The sequence below is a fragment of the Leucopleurus acutus genome (assembly GCF_964270905.1).
Source record: "Leucopleurus acutus genome assembly, chromosome: 11".
Classification (NCBI taxonomy): Eukaryota; Metazoa; Chordata; class Mammalia; order Artiodactyla; family Delphinidae; genus Leucopleurus; species Leucopleurus acutus.
Genome location: NC_139152.1, coordinates 2292497 through 2310485, shown reverse-complemented (window position 1 = coordinate 2310485; position 17989 = coordinate 2292497). Strand labels below are relative to the sequence as shown.

Below are 17989 nucleotides of genomic sequence, written 5' to 3'. Positions count from 1 at the left end.
GTTTCTTTAGGAAAGTGAAACACTCTTACCTTGTGTAAACAAATAAGGTTCCTTCCACATCAGTCTTTTCCTAAAAAATAAAAACAAAACAAACAGCAAAACATGTATATTCTGTTCACTAACAGGAAACACTCACAGAGGTCAGAGAACACAAGCATCTTAGAGAAGAGGAATTCGATCAGTTCCAAGCGGGGTCAAACCTACGTAACAGAGGGGTAACTCTTAGCAAAAGGAAAAAGCAGATTTTTTGCCCATTGTGACTCCGCTGCTTAAGCAGTGGGAAGCATCCTCCTACTGTCATTTACAAACTAAACCAGAGTGCCGTCTTCCCCTCTGACCTGGGGACACGGCCAGACGCAGAAACCACCGCTCTCTGTACTTCCTTCTCCTCCTGTTTTCTGGTTTCCTTTTCTCTTGTCGTATCCTGTCACCTAGGAGAGCAGCGGACCTGCCGATAACTCTACTCTGACTACTACACAGAAGACAGCAATGCTGCTGTAGTTTTCAGACAAACTAATCGCCTATTTGATGTGGAATACTTAGAGTCAAGTCTGATCTTTGAAATACAATTAGACAGAAACATTACCAAGCTAGGACTCAAGAACTCTGCCTGAGAGGGACTGGGAAAGTTGTAAACTTAAAATGATAAACTATCATTGCAGTTCACTGGGAAAGGCTCTTTTCCGTCTCCCCAGGCCCTGATGAAAATGTTCAGCTTACTAAAAAAAAAATTTAAGTACCCATTTGTCTGATTAACTAGTAATCAGACCATTATATCTCAGAATTTAGAATTTATCTTTGCTATTTACGTGGTTTAATTTCAGTATTCTATTTAACCTCTCAATATTTTGTTATTTATATATCCATTAGCAAAGTCATTCAAAATTTAAGTACTCTGTAGTTTTGGTGAAAAATACTCTCTTTAAGAAACAAAGGTATATTAAAATGATGATTCTGAAAAGGCACACAAAAAATTGCAAGCATGATCCTTTCCATGCTTGAGTAATTTCGTCATCCTTAAACTGGATTTACTATTAAGTGACCACTTGCTACGAGGACAACACACTTTTCTGTCTTCCAGTATTTGACCCTGGACTGTTTCATCTCAGAGATCCTAGTCAGGATGTTTCTGCAGATCAGCACACAGAAACTAACAGCCTTCGACCTGTTTCCTTCCTTCCTTAATGAAGTAGTGATAGAAATTACCTGTTCCCTAAGGAAAACCCAGAATCAGAAATGTAAACGGTATGCTTCTCCTGAAATTATTCTCTAACTCCATTTTGCGATTCTTAATTAGTTTGTTCCGTGTCTCAGTTTCTCCACTGAAAAGGGATAACAAACCTACACCACGCAGATCTTTGGATTAAAAACATATTTTCCATCTAAGGCTCTATGACACCTAGATAAAAAGGTCTTTGGAAACGTAAATTCTGGTCTATTCTGGCTGAAACAGCTCAAATTCACGTATTTTCTCCGTCCCTCCACGGTTATACAGGGGTAACCAGATGTTTCTTTCTTTCTGGGCAAAGCCCAGGTTTGGGGTTTGGGACAACAGTTAAAGCAAGAGTCGATTAGCTCTTCCTTAGGTCCTGCAAGTAAAGAAGACTTTTTTTTTTTTAAATATTTATTAATTTATGTGGCTGCTCCAGGTCTTAGATGCAGCACGTGGGATCTTTCAGTTGTGGCATGGGAACTCTTCGTTGCGTCATGTGGGATCTAGTTCCCTGACCAGGACTGAACCCGGGCCCCCTGCATTGGGCGTGCAGAGCCTTAGCGCTTAGACCCCCAGGGAAGTTCCTAAAGAAGACGTTTATGTTAAAGTATTAGTTCACAGCTCTGGGGGATTTTAGCTTAAATTTTAAAAGTACAATTTAATGATTTAATATTACACTCATAAAAACTAACAAGTGCTAACAAATTCAGCAGTCCAAAATTTAAAATAACGCAGTAGAATGTAAGATAATGCTAGTTTGCAAACTATTGGGACTTGGCAGACTACTTGACACTTTCAAATCAACGCAATGTACATCTGACTGTTCTGTTAAAATAATGAAAAAGTAAAGCTTCATTTACCCTCTAAATCTGCCTTTCTCAATCATATATGTAGCATCTGAGTCACCTAAGAAGCTTTCGACAAATATCAAACGCTTGGGCCCCATATCCTGAGATTTCTGATTTGGTGGGATGCACTTTTTAAAACTCCAAATGATCTTGACACACAGAACTTAGAAAATCACTCGCTAGAAACAAGGGGTACACTACCACTATCAGGCAGCTTCTCAAGCTCAGCACGTTTGACATCTGGGGCCAGGTTAACCTTTGTCGTGGGGCCTGTCCCATGAGCCACAGGATGTTTAGCAGAATCCCTGGCATCTACCCTCGGGATGCCAGTAACGTGGTCCCTCTCCAAGCGACAACTAAAAATTTTCTCAAGACCCTGCCAGTGTTGCCTGGAAGCAAAATCGACTCCAGTTAAGAACTACTGCTCTAAGGGTTGAGAGGTGAAAACACCACCAGGGTTAAGACACACCGGTGTTTTGGGGGAGTGGGATTTCCTGGCAATGGGAAGTAGGTCTAGTTCCAAAATTCCTACTCCAGTCCTGACATAATCGTTCTTAAGCTTCCTTAAAGCAGCTCATTTTCTGTCCCCGCTTCATTCCTTATTCCTCCTGCCGAATGCCTTAAGTTAGCCTTCATCCATATTCAGTGTAATAAGAATTCCCCTTCTTTACGTCGCACCTGCATATACTTTCTCTTCTGTTCTTAAGCATGTCCTGTACACTTCTATTAGGCTTATGTTCAGAAGCTCCCGTTGTGGTGGCATCAATCGGCTTGCCCCCAGCAACTGCCCTGCAGCTAAACTAGGTCTGTCTTTTTTTTTCCTCGGCTACCACAGCCTTGAAGATGAGTACTTTGAAAGAATGACCTTCTCAGGGATGAACTATGCGTTGTCTGAAAGCAACAAGTCCAGGAAGCAGAAAAACATAACTCCTGTAAATAACGCATTGTGCCACTTGCGACTTCTGATGAGGCTGTAGAAGGGCGGCCTCTGTAACTACGGTAACACGTGTCTCAGAGACCCTGTCCAACGCCCGTAGGAAACAACCGCTACCAAAGGGAACCTCTCCTGTGCCCGTTAACTTGTGAGAATTCCCCAGACTCTCGGTCGGGTGTCAAGTCAGTCCAGAGAACGACACACCCCATCCTCACCTCTACTACCGAATTGCCTCAGCGGAATTAGGACATCACGCCTTTGGCGCTTTTCTACAGAGCAGTATACAGCCGCAGGTAGAACATCTGCATTTTAAAAGTTGCCGCTGAAACTTGTCCACCTCGTCGCTCAACGTCCTTGATACGAGGACCCAGGCGACACGTGCCCCCGAAAACTAGGGAGACATACAGCTAGGAAGCGGCGCGCTTCCTCCCCCGGGACCTCGCGGGCAGGTGTCCCCACGTCCCTCCATTCCTGCCTCTTTCCGGTGAATTTCCTGTTACGAACTTAGGGCAAAGCTGTTCTCTTCTCTCCCACGTTAGGACCTACTTCTTAGTGTCTTCGCTTCTGTGAGCGGTTTTCGGGTAAACTTTAGTGAGCGGCTGCGGAAGGTGGGGAGGCCACGTGAACTACCGGGGCTGTGTCCCGTCGGAGGGCCCTCCTAGCTGACCGCCAGGACGTGCCGGAGCAGGGCGTCTGACCCGCTCCGCGGGGCTGAGTCCTGCCCGCGCTCCGTGACTCAGTTCAACGCGGCGGGAGGTGCCCGCGGACGCCGGACCCGAGTGACCGCGGGGGGGACCTCCCGGCCCGCTCGCAGCCCCTCCCCGGCCCCGCCTGCCCGCACGCACCCACTCGTTAGCCCGGTGGCCGAAGGTGTACAGGGCCACCTGGCTGGCCACGTCCACGATGCGGCTGATGTAGGGATCGTGGCGCCGCAGGGCCGCCAGGCTCATGTCGCGCCCCTTCCCGGCTGGGTAGCCCGCCGCCGCCGCCATCTTCCCGCCGGCCCGCGGGGCGCCGCAGCCCTCTCGGCAGAGCGCAGAGCGCGCAGGCGTCACTGGTCGATGGCCGCACCGCGCCCGCCCGCGATCGTTGCCACGGCAACCGCAAGGCGGCCCCCGCGCGGTCCTGCGAGCGTCCCGGGTACAGGACCGTCGCTGGACGCCGGGAACGTCTGCTCCTCGGCGCTCCGCGGTCAGACCTGTAGTGATAAACACGCCTCGAGCGTGCGTAACTGAACAGGGAGGGAACTGCGATTTCTCGTGCGCGGACGCCGGGTGGTTCGTCAAGTGCCGTCCTCGACGCCCTGGCGGCTCCGAGACCCTTTCAGGGCGTCTAAGGGTCAGAACCGTTTCCGTGACAATCCTAAAACTCGCCTGACTCGTGCCCTGTGCTGACTTTTGCACGAATGCTGCAAAAACAACGGTGGGAGAAAGTGCAGGAGCCACGCAGTACAGGCCAGTGTCACTTGACGTGTACGTGATAAGGCAGAAAAATTATTAATTTTATTACATTTCAACCTTTTGGTACACTTTTAAAAATTCTGTGTGAAAAAAAGAGGAAGAAATCACAGAGCACGTGCCCTGAACACGGAGCTGCCATATTTGCCTCCAGGAAAACACTTGAGTGCTTAAGTCGCAAGCTGAGCTAGTGTTTTTGTTTTTATTTTCACGGAACACTATTTTTACTTGAAAGAAAGATGGACAAACTATGGGTATTCAGACAGGCATTTGACAGACATTTTTTAGAAAATAAATAACGTGCACCTGTCACTTCCAGGAAAACAAAGGGTAATTATTGTCACCAATGATAATTTTTGAGCTTTCAAGCGAGAATGAGAAGTTTACAAAATGTGTAACCACTGTCATGAGCTTGGCAGCTTCTCAATACTTAAAGTCTTTAACGATGAGATTGCTGGGTATTTGGAAAGCCTGTGATGAGAGAATTCCTCTTTAAAACTTGGGAGAAAGGTGAACGTTGATCACTCTGGTACATGCATAACTGGATGTACATTTTTGTTAAAATATTTCAATAAAGGTTTAAAGTTTCTTTTATATCTTTGAGCCTTGGAGTCTATAGGCAAAGTCTACCTTTTGATAATTTCAGGGAGCATAGACACACCCTAGTTGTCTCTCTAGTACTTGGTCCAATGCCTTGTGCTGAATAGAAATTTGTAAATGCCGATTCTATTGAACTCAGCCGTGAGTTAGTCGAATTTACTCATTAAATACCAGCTTTTTAAAAGATCTCATGACTTACGGAATACTGAAATCCAAGTTGGCATGAAAGAGCGTACAATAACAAGTCCTGATCTTTCAGAGTTTACATTCCAAAAAAGATAGAAAAAATTGGAAAGGTTTGTTTAGTTTTCCAGGTTATAAAGAAAACAAGAAAGAAAAGGGAAAAGACCTTGAAGATTAGAGATTACACTCAGAAAAAGATGGTGTGCAATGCTGCAATGGCTTCAGCATTGCAGTGTTGTTTATCTCCTGGCCCCAGAGCTTTGTTCTCTTAAAATTCTTTTTTCCCCCCAAATTCTTAAAGATCTAACCTTCTAGGATGAAGACAGAGTTCTGCCTAATTTCTACTTGAATAATCTGTGTTTGTAAAATCAGGTCATCATCACTTATCCAAATATACTAAGTTACAGGCTCCTTATTAGTAAAAGGCCATTTTTTAAAAATTGGGGTATAGTTGTTTTACAATGTTGTGTTAGTTTCTGCTGTACAGCGAAGTGGAGTTCCCTGTGCCATGCAGCAGGTTCTCATTAATTATCTATTTTATACATATTAGTGTGTATATGTCAATCCCAATCTCCCAATTCATCCCACCCACCACTTTCCCCCCTTGGTGTCCATACGTTTGTTCTCTACATCTGCGTCTCTATTCCTGCCCTGCAAATGGGTTCATCTGTACTGTCTTTCTAGATTCCACACATACGCGTTAATACGCGGTATTTGTTTTTCTCTTTCTGACTGACTTCACTCTGTATGACAGTCTCGAAGTCCATCCACGTCTCTACAAATGACCCAATTTCGTTCCTTTTTATGGCTGAGTAATATTCCATTGTATACATGCCCCACATCTTCTAAAAGGCCATTTAAAATGAGCAAATTCTTTTAAAATCCATATAACTTCAATTTTCACTGGCTTCCACAGTGTGGTCATTCTTACCCTGTGTTTCCAGAAGCCTCATCATGATACCTTGAACAAATATTGGGGTCTTTGGGTTTCATGATTATTTTATAATTGCCATAATGAGATAAAATATGTGCTAAGAGTTGGTGTTGCCAAGTTGTATACCACAATTTAAAATAAGTTATAGTATGATTTAAAAAATAGTGTCTGGGTCCAGGATGTTTATGCCATTGCAGTGACTAAGATAAAATTCACCACTTAAGGTAATTGTAAGAACACAGTATGTTTAAATTGTTTGGAAATAGATATAGAACTGGAAAATGTTTGGTTCTGTAGCCATGTATGGATGTTTGTATAGAAATATAAACTGACTTTTTATGGCATGATTGTCTAGAAATGTAAATACACAGTCCGCTTCATTAGTACTCTTTCCTTTACTGTGTAAAGGACCTCTAAGTTTTGCATTTGTCCGGTAGTAGAATGTATTGGAATGGAGGGGAAAGAGGCGCTTCCAGGATGCACCTAAGAGTTTGTGATTCTAAAATGGCTAAAGCAGCCCCCGATGCCCTGCTGATGCTGCCTGTATGAATTCCCTTCATGCTGGGAATTTTATACCAAGTGGTGACAGAAGTGGGCGGTTAATGCCCTCTCTCTTCCAGTGGAGGAAAACGGTTTGAAGCTGTGTGTTATCAGTTGTTTGCAGTGCGTGGTTTGTTTCTTTTTGAAGCAGCAGAGCACGGCAGAAAGGGCACCCCCTTGGAAGGGGAAACTAGTTAAACTTATTTTTACCTCACTTGGAACTTGGGGATCATAATATCACAACTTCACAGGGTAAATGAGATCAAATGAGGAGAAAATGTACCCAGAAAATATTTGCAATGTGTAAAATGTTCTGCAAATGAAAAAGCTATTACTGTTATAATTATTATCATCATCATTATTATTATTTCTAATAGAAGCCCGGAAGGGATTCTTCTTGTCTAATTACCCAGCCAGAGCTCAAATCATCCCAACAAAGTTCTGCGTAAGCGACAAGGAGCACATTAAATCCCAAGGCGGTTCATTCCCAATATTTTTATGTGGTGGAGGATGTGAGCGTATTTATTTATGCTTATTTATGCATATTTAAGACATATTTATCAGGAACTCCACAATTAGAGGAAGAAATGATGGAGGAAATATATAGGTCGATGTTCCACGAGCTTGCAAAGGGGTTAAGATGTGAAACAATCATCAGGGGGACTTGGAACAGAATGAGAAGGGGCTAGATGTGGGGAGGGAAGAGGCCTGATGGGTGGGGAAGGAGGTAGCCTGGAGAAAGGCTTAGAACGTCTCCAGTCTGGGCCCGGCAGCTGCCTGGACTGAACCCCTGCTCACCTGACCCAGAAAGGGCCCAGAGCTCTTCAGAGCGGGGACCATTCTTGCATGTTCTCTTCTGATTCCTGTTTGCCTCTCTCTGCCAGTCTCATAAAATCTAGTCCTTCCAGGCTCATTGTCAGGGGTCAGGTGAAGGCTTTGTGGGCCTGCAGGGCGTCTACAGTAACATCTTTTCACTTGCTGCCCGGAGCGCGATACGAAGAGGAAGGGCCTTTGATTCCCCACGAAGAGATATAGGCTTAAAAGGCAAAGACCGGACTGTGGTAATTGATGCGCGTGGGCCCAGCCCGGGTCACTCAAGACAGCAGGATGTGGAAGGGAGGGTCGGAGGCAGAAGACCCTCCGACAGGGACTTCACGACTGTGCCCCGGAGGGGGACAGTGGGAGCCGTGCAGAGACCAGCTGCCAGCTCTCTGGAAACACAGGCAGCTCTGTGTCCCATAGTGGGGTAGCTGCCACTTAACGGGGCCGACCTCTCGTGAAGGAGCCTTGTCCTGGGGCAGAGCGGCTTGTGCGCTTGTCAGTGGGTCGTCCGCTGGACTCTGAGCTGCTGTCAGGTGAAGTGGGCGTGTGTGGTCCTGGCGGGTTCATCGCAGTGGCGCTAGGTCATCTAGGGATGGCCTGAAGGCCATCTGATTCTAGCAGAGTCCACAGTTCTGGGCAAGTCACCTCACTTCTGTGGAATATGGGGACTGAGTTGGAAGGATGCTTCCCAGCTCCAGATTCGGCGCTGCTTTATCGGACCGCTCGGTCCATGTCAGATGCAGCCATCTTAACAAACACGGAGCGAAGCCTGGAAACAGTAATGAATAATCTATTTAATATGCCTTGAAATTAGGTCAAGGGAGCAGCCTGTTAAGGACTTTGCAGTGTTATATCAAAGCTGAGGGCTGAGTGCTTTAGCCAAGAAAGAGAAAGAGTTTTCTTCGTTCCTTGGTTGGTTCTTATTCTCAGAGGAAAGCCGTCGTGTCGGGAGAATGGAGTGTTTATCCTCGCCCTCCTTCACATGGCCTCCTGCCAGAGCGAGTGGCCCTCGCTGCAGATTTTTTTTTTTTTTTTTTGGCTGTATTGGGTCTTCGTTGCTGTGCACGGGCTTTCTCTAGTTGCGGCGAGCGGGGGCTACTCTTCGTTGCGGTGCGCGGGCTTCTCATTGCGGTGGCTTCTCTTATCGCGGAGCACGGGCTCTAGGCACGTGGGCTTCAGTAGTTGCAGCACACGGACTCAGTAGTTGTGGCTCGCAGGCTTAGTTGCTCCGCGGCATGTGGAGTCTTCTTGGACCAGGGCTCGAACCCGTGTCCCCTGCACTGACAGGCGGATCCCTAACCACTGTGCCACCAGGGAAGCCCCTCGCTGCAGATTTTTAATCTAGGTGAAATGCAGATTTCAACCTATCTGTGATGACTTCCATGGAGGTCTATAAGAAGCGGTCCGGAAAAAGTGTCAGGGACCCCCGGGTGGAATAAAGAATTTTCTAATTACTTGCTATTGTTACAACCGACCATGTCAGCTCTTCACTTTGTAATTGACTTTTCTCTTTCTAAACTGATGTATGAAGCCCCAGAGGAAAATGAACTGCACGATATTGTGCTGAACTACACTTAAGTCCAAGGTGAGAGGCTTTGGAAAGACACTTGGCTTGGTCAGGAGCTGGGACCCTGGGAGGGGCTGGAGGCCGGAGTGGGGGACAGAACCTGTCGCTGTGGTGTCTTGTCCTGCAGGTCTGGCATAAATAGTCTCTGCTGAGCCCACAGACTGCAGCCCACAGGTCAAGTCTGGCCCTCTGCCTGGTTTGTAAATAAAGTTTTATTGGGGCACAGCCACGCCCACCTCATTGTCCGTGGCACTTTCACCAGGCAACAGCGGAGGTGATGAAACCAGACGTCCTCGGCTTCGATACGTGAAATGGTTGCTCTCTGCTCCCTGACAAGCTTTGCTGATCCCTGATCTACGTTATTTAACAAATCAGTGAGTAACTTGCGTCAGGGACCCTCTACACGCCAGTGGGCACCTGTTTGTGTCCGTCATAAGCACATGATGGATTGGAAAGGGGACGAAGATGAAACCTCATGACTGTGCTCAAGGAGTTGTAATCTGGTCGAGGAGACGAAGATTGGCATATGTGAAAAGATGGGGACAATAAAAGGTGACATATAATCAAGGGTTAAGTTGTGACGTATAGACAAGCACTGGGGTTTGCAGAAAGGAAGGGAGGGTCGGTGAGAGCCCCAGTAGCTGGAGACAGCGACGTTGAATGGAATAAAGTCCCAGGACACACGAGAGCTGGGATGTCCCTTGGGATCCACAGTGATTGACCTCTATTCCTACTCATGTCATTTAAGTCACTGATAGTTTTGGCCTGCTGTTTAGGGGATGCCTTAATGACCAGAAATATTTCTGAGTAACTTTAGCTGACTGATTTTCCTAGGACTTGGGATTCCTTCCATCTCCCTAAACTGCAGAGAATTTAATCTAGTCACGGTGGCATGGTGTCGTTCATTTTGGAGACGATATAGTGTAATGAGCTTGGGGTCAGAGGCCTGGATCTGAATCCCCTCTGCACTGTGGAGCCTTGGGGGCTCTGGAGCGCTCTGGGTCTCAGGTTCTTCATCTGAGAAGCAGGGACAAGGATAACGTCTGCCTGTCTGCGTGGACAACAAAGTCATGTGAAGGGCTCAGACGCTGCAAGCCAGGGCTATGTGGCTGGTCAGCCACTGACTGGTGCCCGGCATAACAGCAGGGTATGTGTCCTGTTCCAGGGAGCCATCCTCACCTCCAGAACAAAGATTAGTTCTTCATTGTTTGTGAAGACAATTTGTGTAGAGCACGAAATACTCTACCGCCAAGTGCAGCACGACTGCTGCCTGCTGTTTACTAATGGCCCTGAGCCTTCATTTTCACCTAACGGCCACCGCCAGGCCACCAGCTCTTTCTGTGGCGTCTTGGGGATCTTGGAGCAGGGCCTCGGGTCTACACCTGCAGGAACTGCGGGTGCTTCTGGGGACCGTACCCACTCCCTCTGGAGGTCAGGCAGGTTGGCGGTGGGACGGCCTAGGCTCTCCTGTGCTCTCACCCATTTCAGCAGTTGTGGGTGAATCGAAACCAGACCAGTTTTCCCGGTTTGCAGTAAGGAGATAGTGACGCATTTTTGTGACTGTTGTGAGTATTGCTGAACGAGCTCTTTGGAACACTCTGTGTGGTGATGTCATCGTAGAACACGAGGCTTTAAACCAGGTCTGAGTGTCCAGGGCGGGCGCTGCTTCTCCTGTGGACAGAGCCTGACGACAGCCTTGCTTGTTTCCCTGGAGGTCATTCGAAGATGAAAGCTCAGGGTGTTTTCTACGTTTCCTGTTGGTGATAAGTGGCTTCTCAAGGGCTCGACCTTCTCCGCTGGCGTGCAGACTTGGGGAGCCCGCTCACGGCTTGACGACGCGGGGGCTGCCTCTGAGGCCTGTAGTATTAATATATTAAAAAAATTTTTTTTAATTGGAATATAGTTGATTTACCATGCTGTGTTAGTTTCAGCTGTACAGCAAAGTGATTCAGTTATACATATGTATCTATTCTTTTTCAGATTCTCTTCCGTTATACAAGGTATTGAATATAGTTCCCTGTGCTATATAGTAGGTCCTTGCTGTTTATCTATTCTAAGTACATTTTTTAAGAACTGCAAACACTGAAGTGGCTTCTCTTATCGCAGAGCACGGGCTCTAGGCGCACGGGCTTCAGTAGTTGTGGCATGTGGGCTCAGTAGTTGTGGCTTGAGGGCTCTAGAGCGCAGGCTCAGTAGCTGTGGCGCACGGGCTTAGTTGCTCCACAGCATGTGGGATCTTCCTGGACCAGGGCTCGAACCTGTGTCCCCTGCATTGGCAGGTAGATTCTTAACCACTGCGCCACCACGGAAGTCCCCTCCTTATTCTTTCTAAGGAGCTTTTATGTCCTTCCCTGTGTCTCACAAAGAAAGCCATGGTGGTCGCCCATCCCAGCCCCAATTTCCCTTTAGTGGGGGCTGAAAAGTCCAGGAGTAGCTGGCTGGGCATCCACGTACGGAGATTCCAGAAGCCCCCTTTTTGCCTGGGCTTGATGTTGGGGGTGGAGGAGAGGCAGGGGTAATTCCTAGGTATTACAGTTGGAATCATCACCCAGAAAAGTGGTTTCAGCCACCTCTTTGTATGAAGAAGCAGAGCTGGAGGGTTGAGGTCACCGCGGTCAGAGGAGGGAGAGCCTAGGCAGATCCTCCACCCCGGGCGCCTCTGGATTGCTGGAGGGCATTTAAACAGGACTAGCCGCGGCCAGGGCCCAGCCGGACTCCTGCACGCAGCCGTGAGCTCGGGCCTGGGCGTGTCCTCAAAGTGGTTCTCACTGCAGCCTCTGCGCCAAGGCCGAGCCCCCCTGGGTTCGAAACTGGCTCAGCTGGGGTGGGAACTTGGGCAATTTACGTATCCCGTGTAGACCTCAGCTTCCTTCCCTGTGAAATGAGGTTATTAATGATACCGACTTTGTAGGATTGTTGTTGAGAATCAGACAAAAAATACAAGCATCTGAAATGTATCAAGTACTTAATAAAAATAAATGACTGAGGTGTTATTTGTTAATAGCAGAACCGGATAAGACATCAGGCCTCCTGATTTCCGGGCAGTGCCCCTTCCAGCACGGTCACTTATCAAGGCCTATGGTGATGAATTCGGTGTAAAATGGGTGCTTTGTCCTTTAAAATGACACCAGTGGCCTTGTTCCTGATTCCTTATTTTCAAGGAAAATAAGCTTCACTCTATTTCAGTGTTCCTGCTTGATATAATCCCTTTGCTTATCTGCTCATTCATTTGTTCTTTGAGTTGACAAAGAACATCTGTTGGGTGTCTATTAGGTGCCAAGTACTACCTAAATATCATCAATATAACAAAAAAATTAAATATAGACCCTGCCTTCCAGGACCTTAAAGTTTAATGGAGGAGAGCCACTAAAACAAATGATTGTACCATGTACTTATTATGATAATAGGTTTGTAAAAAAAAAAAAAAAAGTTCTAAGAACAGTTTCTAGTTCTCCAGGCAATCTGGGAGACCAAAAAGTTGTTTCAGTTTTGGTGTTAACTAAGGTGTCCTACTCTGGCTTTACCCTATGACGTTCTGATTTCATTGAGATGGGACGTGACCTGAGCGTGGAGATGTTTCAAGCTCCCGGGTGATTATAATGTGCATCAAAGTGTGGGACCCACTGATGTATTATAGAAGCTTCCTGCTCATTAAGGTTAGAACTTGGGAAAGACAGACTGGAGCCGGCATCTGGCTTCGCCTTTGGGATTTGACAATGGGGTGCACTTGAAGGATTTTGAAGGAGAAGAGACGTGGAAGTTTCAGAAAGAGTATTCTGTCTGCAGTGTGGGAATGGGTAGGGCCAGAGACAGAGTCATCTGTCAGGAGAAGGGATGGTCCCGAGTCCTGAACAGGATGGGTGGTGCGACCCTGATGCTCAGTACCGGCGGAAACCCGGGCACAGGTGGTGGGTGGCTCGCAGAAAAGGAGGCTCGGTAGCTGAGACGTTGGCTTCTGCTGGTTTTCGGCCTTGAGGTTTAATGACCGCCTTCTCCGTAAATATCTAAGGAACTCTGCTGATACGCACGAGGTCGGTCTTTAAATGAGGGCGGCTCGTTCAGGAGCTCTCCAGCATGTCTGGGTTTCAGAATGATACAGAGATGAATTACCACCCTTACAAAAATAAGAGGACTCGGTCAGATTTTGTAATTACTTGGTTAATTTTGGCAAAGCGGATCATTACGGTCCCAAATAGACTTTCAGAGGGAGGGCAGAGAAGGGGTGGCGTGGCTGCTTACATGATCCAATTACCGGGATAACGGCCAGATACCCGCTTAACGTTGTGATGTGGACATGGCTGTTTCTGGGTTTTTTTCCCCTTACCCTAATGCTTCTAGTCATCAAACGTAATTTTACTGTTGTTAGGTCTGTGGAGCTGACATGAGTCTGGTGGCGAGACGGTAGGATTCATTCGCCTTGAGCTCCATCAAATTCAGTTGTCAGTCGAGTCCTGATGCCGACCCATGCCGGGGGAGAAAGAGGCTCCCGTCTCGGCCGGAAGGCTCAGCACAGCTTAGACAAACCGTCGGTCGCCTTCCAAACGGACACAATGCAGCATTCACGTCCCACCAAGAGCGAGGTTCCGAGCACTTTCCACAGCCCGTTAACGTGTAAGGACCGTTCTGGGCTCGAGGGTCTGCAGAACCAAGCCGCCGGCCAGTCCGCAGACGCCCGGCCCCAGCAGGTAACGAACGACACATCAAGCGCAGTTGGGCGGCATGTGCTGACTTCCCTGCTGTAGATACTCTCGCTGTGACTTGATTCCAAATAGCGACAGGAGCCTGGCCAACACGAGCCTGGCCGTACGTGGGGTGCGGGGAGACCGGGGGTCCAGCGTGGGGAGGTGTTTCCACCACACAGACGCAACGGACTAAACAGAGAACAGAGATGACGGTAAAACGCGGTAAATCGGTTTAGAGGTGATGAGCTTCTCAGTATTTCTTCCCTGGTTTTTAATGTAATCTATTTCATCGCGAGCTTACAGAATTCCATGTTTATGCTCTTGTTTTTTTAATTAAATAATTGGGCTGCGTCAGGTCTTAGCTGTGGCACGCAGGACCCTCCTTGCGGTGTGTGGGCTCCAGAGCACACGGGCTTCATTGCCCCGCGGCGTGTGGGATCTTAGTTCCCTGACCAGGGATCGAACCCGCGCCCCCCGCATTGGGAGGCGGATTCTTAACCACTGAGCCACCAGGGAAGCTCCCAGAATTCGATGTTAATGCTGGCTCTACTTGACGATCGGTTCACACAATTTCTGAAAATTTAACAATCTCCTCTCAGAGCCGGTTCAAGTCGGCCCCCGCACGCCTTTTCTAGGAAAAGGGAAGTCATGGTGTGGAGAGGCATTTGGGGATTAAAGCGAAGGGACCACGAACCATGACATTCGAGGCCGTGGACAAACAGCCACGCCGTCGGTTGGGATGGAGCCAGGCCTGGCGTTGCACAGACAGTGGTGCTGTTGCAGAGGGAATTCGGGCCGTCTGTCTTAACAAGCGTGACTCGACTAATTTGGGAAGAAAACTCAGTTCAGTTTGACCCATACCTGGCAGGGACAGAGAACTTGACTTAAGATGTGGCAAATCTGATTTTAAACACACTGTGCTCGAATGTCCATGTGAGTAGAAGTACCAGGTAAGACAGAGGCAGAGCCTTTCCCTAACCATCATGCTGGGGTCTCTGTCCTAACCTAGCTCTCTTACCAACACGCAAGCAGTGGTCCCAAGTCCCTCATTTTAAGAAACGCTTAACCCTCCCTTGAACGTTGCCTAAGGGGGGAGTAAACTCTATCCCGCTCCACTGAGGGATGTGATTCCTGATTACTGAAGGGACAAAAGGAGAGGCTAGACTGTGGGTCCCTGGGTCATTATTTGGGCTTCAAACTGTGTGAGTCTAAATGGAGTGGGTGGAGGGCTGGCTAGGAAGGAAGGAGGAAGGGGACATGCCGAGGCTGGGATGCTTGAGGATGGTGGCGGAGCGGGGTGACCTCGAGGTGACGCGTTCTTTGTGTGACAGGACCCGTTAACCAGAGCGCTGATTGATTTGCTCACAGATGTTTTCCTTTTTAGTGCGAGTGGTTGAATGGGAGAGAAGGGAAGGAGGAAGGGCTGATTTGGTGGAAGGCTGTGGAGGGAATAAAATTAGACATTGTGACTGTGGAATAGAAAGACTGAAACCCCGTGAATCCACGGCACCCCGGGAATGGAAGGGAACTTGAACGCCGTCTACCTAAGACATAAATTTGCTCTGCATCTCGACCAGGTGCTTGTTCAGCCTCCTTGGATGCCCTTGGAGATGGAGGACTCATTACACCATCTCAGCAGAGGGTGTATTAGAAAGTTTTCCTCGTATAAAATCCCAATTTGCCTACTGGGATCTGACTTCTCGGGCCCACACCCAAGTCTTTCACAGAGTAGTTCCAAGGCTAAATACAGAGATAGCCACACGTTGACTGCTTTTCCCCAGTAGTGAAGTTATTCCTGGACATGAGCTCACAAATGCTCCCTGGTCGCTGATTACCACCCAGTCATCCTTAATCAGTTGGCTTCCGCCAGGTAGCAACAATAGTAGCTGGTAGTAGTTGGCTGGGTGCTTACCACAGGCCAAGAGCTTTGCAGGTGTCGTTTCCTGTGTTGTCACTTCCGTCCTACAGCCGGGGAAGCTGAGGCTCAGGGTTCACATAACGTGCTCAGGGTCACCCAGGTTATAGATGGAGGAGTTGGGCTTTGCATGTGGGTGGCTTGGACCCAGAGCTAGAGAACCTAACAAATAACCCACTCTACCTGGTAAGGAAGAGACCGTTACAGAAGGAAGGTAGGGTCCACCTGGGGCTGGCTTCGAGGACGTGTAACTTGTACAGTCCCCCACCTAGAAGGGCTCCGAGCTTGGTTTAATGCTCTGCCGTCCCCGTCTTGAAATTCTTTATACATTTTGAACAGGGAGCCCTGCATTTTCATTTCGCACGGAGCCCTGATTAATTGGTTCTGGGTCTAGCGTGGAAAACAAACGATCCAGCTGACGAGTGAGCCGTGTATTTTGGGGGCGGGTGCATGCAGTGCTCTGTGCGTCTGACAGTGTGTTCTGGGGTAACTGTAGAAGCCGCTGCCGTCGGGGGCGCCCAATCTCACCGCCCGGAAGGCCCAGTGGGCAGCCGGCGGCCAGGGTGGGGCTTCGGGGCCAGCCCCTTCCTTGTCTCTTCGCTGTCGCGCTTGGGGCGTGTGCTGTGTTCTGGCAGGGACATGTTTCCATGTCGGGTGTTGTTACTTTCTACTCCTTTGACACCGTGTGTTCAGTCACATGAAATTTATGGGCACGTTATAGCAGTTGGCAGGGACGGCAGGCCTCCAGGGCTTCCCCAGAGGTGTCTGTACCTGCGAGCGAGAGCTTCCTCGGGAGTCGATGGCGCCTTCCTGGCTGGGCCTGTGGCGGGCGCCAGGGGTGCGGGCCAGGGCACGAGGCTCTCCGAGACCCTCCCGGGAAAAGCAGCCGGGAGAGGTCACGGCCGTGCTCCCCTGTGTCTGCTTCCAGTTGTCTTAGGAAATCCAGTTGAACACACGTGTGCCTGTCTGAGTACATGTGGCTCAGCCCAGGGCTACCAGGTGAGAGAAGGGCCAGATGACGTGTAATGACATGCCTCCGCCAACACCTCCTCTGGGACATCAGTGCCTGAACGACATTTCCCTGCCTGTGAGATGGTGGATCCCTTCCGAGTGGCGGGAGGTGTTTTGGAAAGAACACTGGGCTGAGAATCAGAGAAGCTGGGCTCCTGGCAGCTTAATCTTCCCCAGCTCAGAGAGCGATTGAAGCAGGCGACTTTCAAGCCCTCACTTCGTATCCAGTACGAGGCTTCATATCTGGGGAGTGGACAGACTTTGAGCCTGAGCGGCCTTCTCTTGGCCCAAACTGCACAGGTTTCCATGCACGGAGAGGTGTTTTCGTGGGTCCTTACTGCACCTTGAGGGCCGAATCCCAGTGCTGAGAAGCCTGCCCAGGCAAGCGGGGGCGAGTTAGGAGAAGGTTCCAGGAGGGCTTGCTTTCCTGACTTCCCACTTAGGGCCTGGGGCTGGGCTCTGACTGTCAGCTGGGACCCACCTGGGGGTCTCCTGGGGTCAGGCCCCCAGCCCTCTTCTCCCCTGCTGCTCCTCTGCCCCTGAACTGTTGTGTTCGTCGTGTGACCCCAGACGGCTCTCGACCGTGTTCACGGTCCAGGCGACAGGACAGAGGAGGGGAGCTGGAAGCAGGCTGCACCGCCCCCCTCCCTTTCAGCCCCACGACCAGCACGTGGTCCTCAGGAAGAGGGGAAACTCATCCTCACTCCGGGCAGTGCTGCGGGGTGTGAGCCAATGCACGTTGGGGGACGAGCCGCAGCTGCTGACGTGGGTTCTCACGTCAGGATGTGATTAAGATGAACAAAAGGTCTGCTGGGAGCATGTGCGCTCCTAACCAGTCAGGAGACCTCTGTGTACTTGAGCGTGTGAACTTCCACACAATGAAGTGGGAAGACCGAGGCGGGTCACGGCCCCGACCGCCCGTCCCTCCTCTGAGCCCGTGTGGCTGTGGCGTGACTCTGAGCTGGCCGGTGTGGGCCTCTCCAGACACCCCGCAGGGTCTCATTTGGACGGTGCTGGGATGTCAGTGTCTTTCTTTACAACGCGTCTGACCAGGCCTTAAAGTGTGGTCCCTTGCCACAGGTTTCAGACTATTTTCTTATGAAGGATTATTTATTGTTTTATTTTTTACCTGTGGCTGGAATTGAATTTCGGATGGTCTCTTGGTGTGCCACCTGGAGGGGCCCTAGTCCATATTCCCTCTTGATTCGGTCATGAATGATCTCAATATGTAACTCTCCCATACCACAAAGGATAGTCTGGTTAAAAGAGGAAGAGGGCTTCCC

The 17989-nt window shown here is 49.0% G+C and overlaps 1 protein-coding gene across 1 annotated transcript in view; it reads right to left on the bottom strand.

Annotated features, from left to right (window-relative positions):
• DCP1B (decapping mRNA 1B) overlaps positions 1-3987 on the bottom strand; it is a gene marked incomplete at its 5' end in the record, with an annotated part of 50576 nt that extends 46589 nt beyond the window's left edge. Inside the window, 2 exons of the mRNA XM_082850937.1 lie at positions 30-70; positions 3841-3987. Coding sequence (XP_082707063.1) covers positions 30-70; positions 3841-3987 — 188 coding nt within the window. The remainder of the gene's footprint in view (positions 1-29; positions 71-3840) is intronic.
• Positions 3988-17989: the final 14002 nt, after the last annotated feature.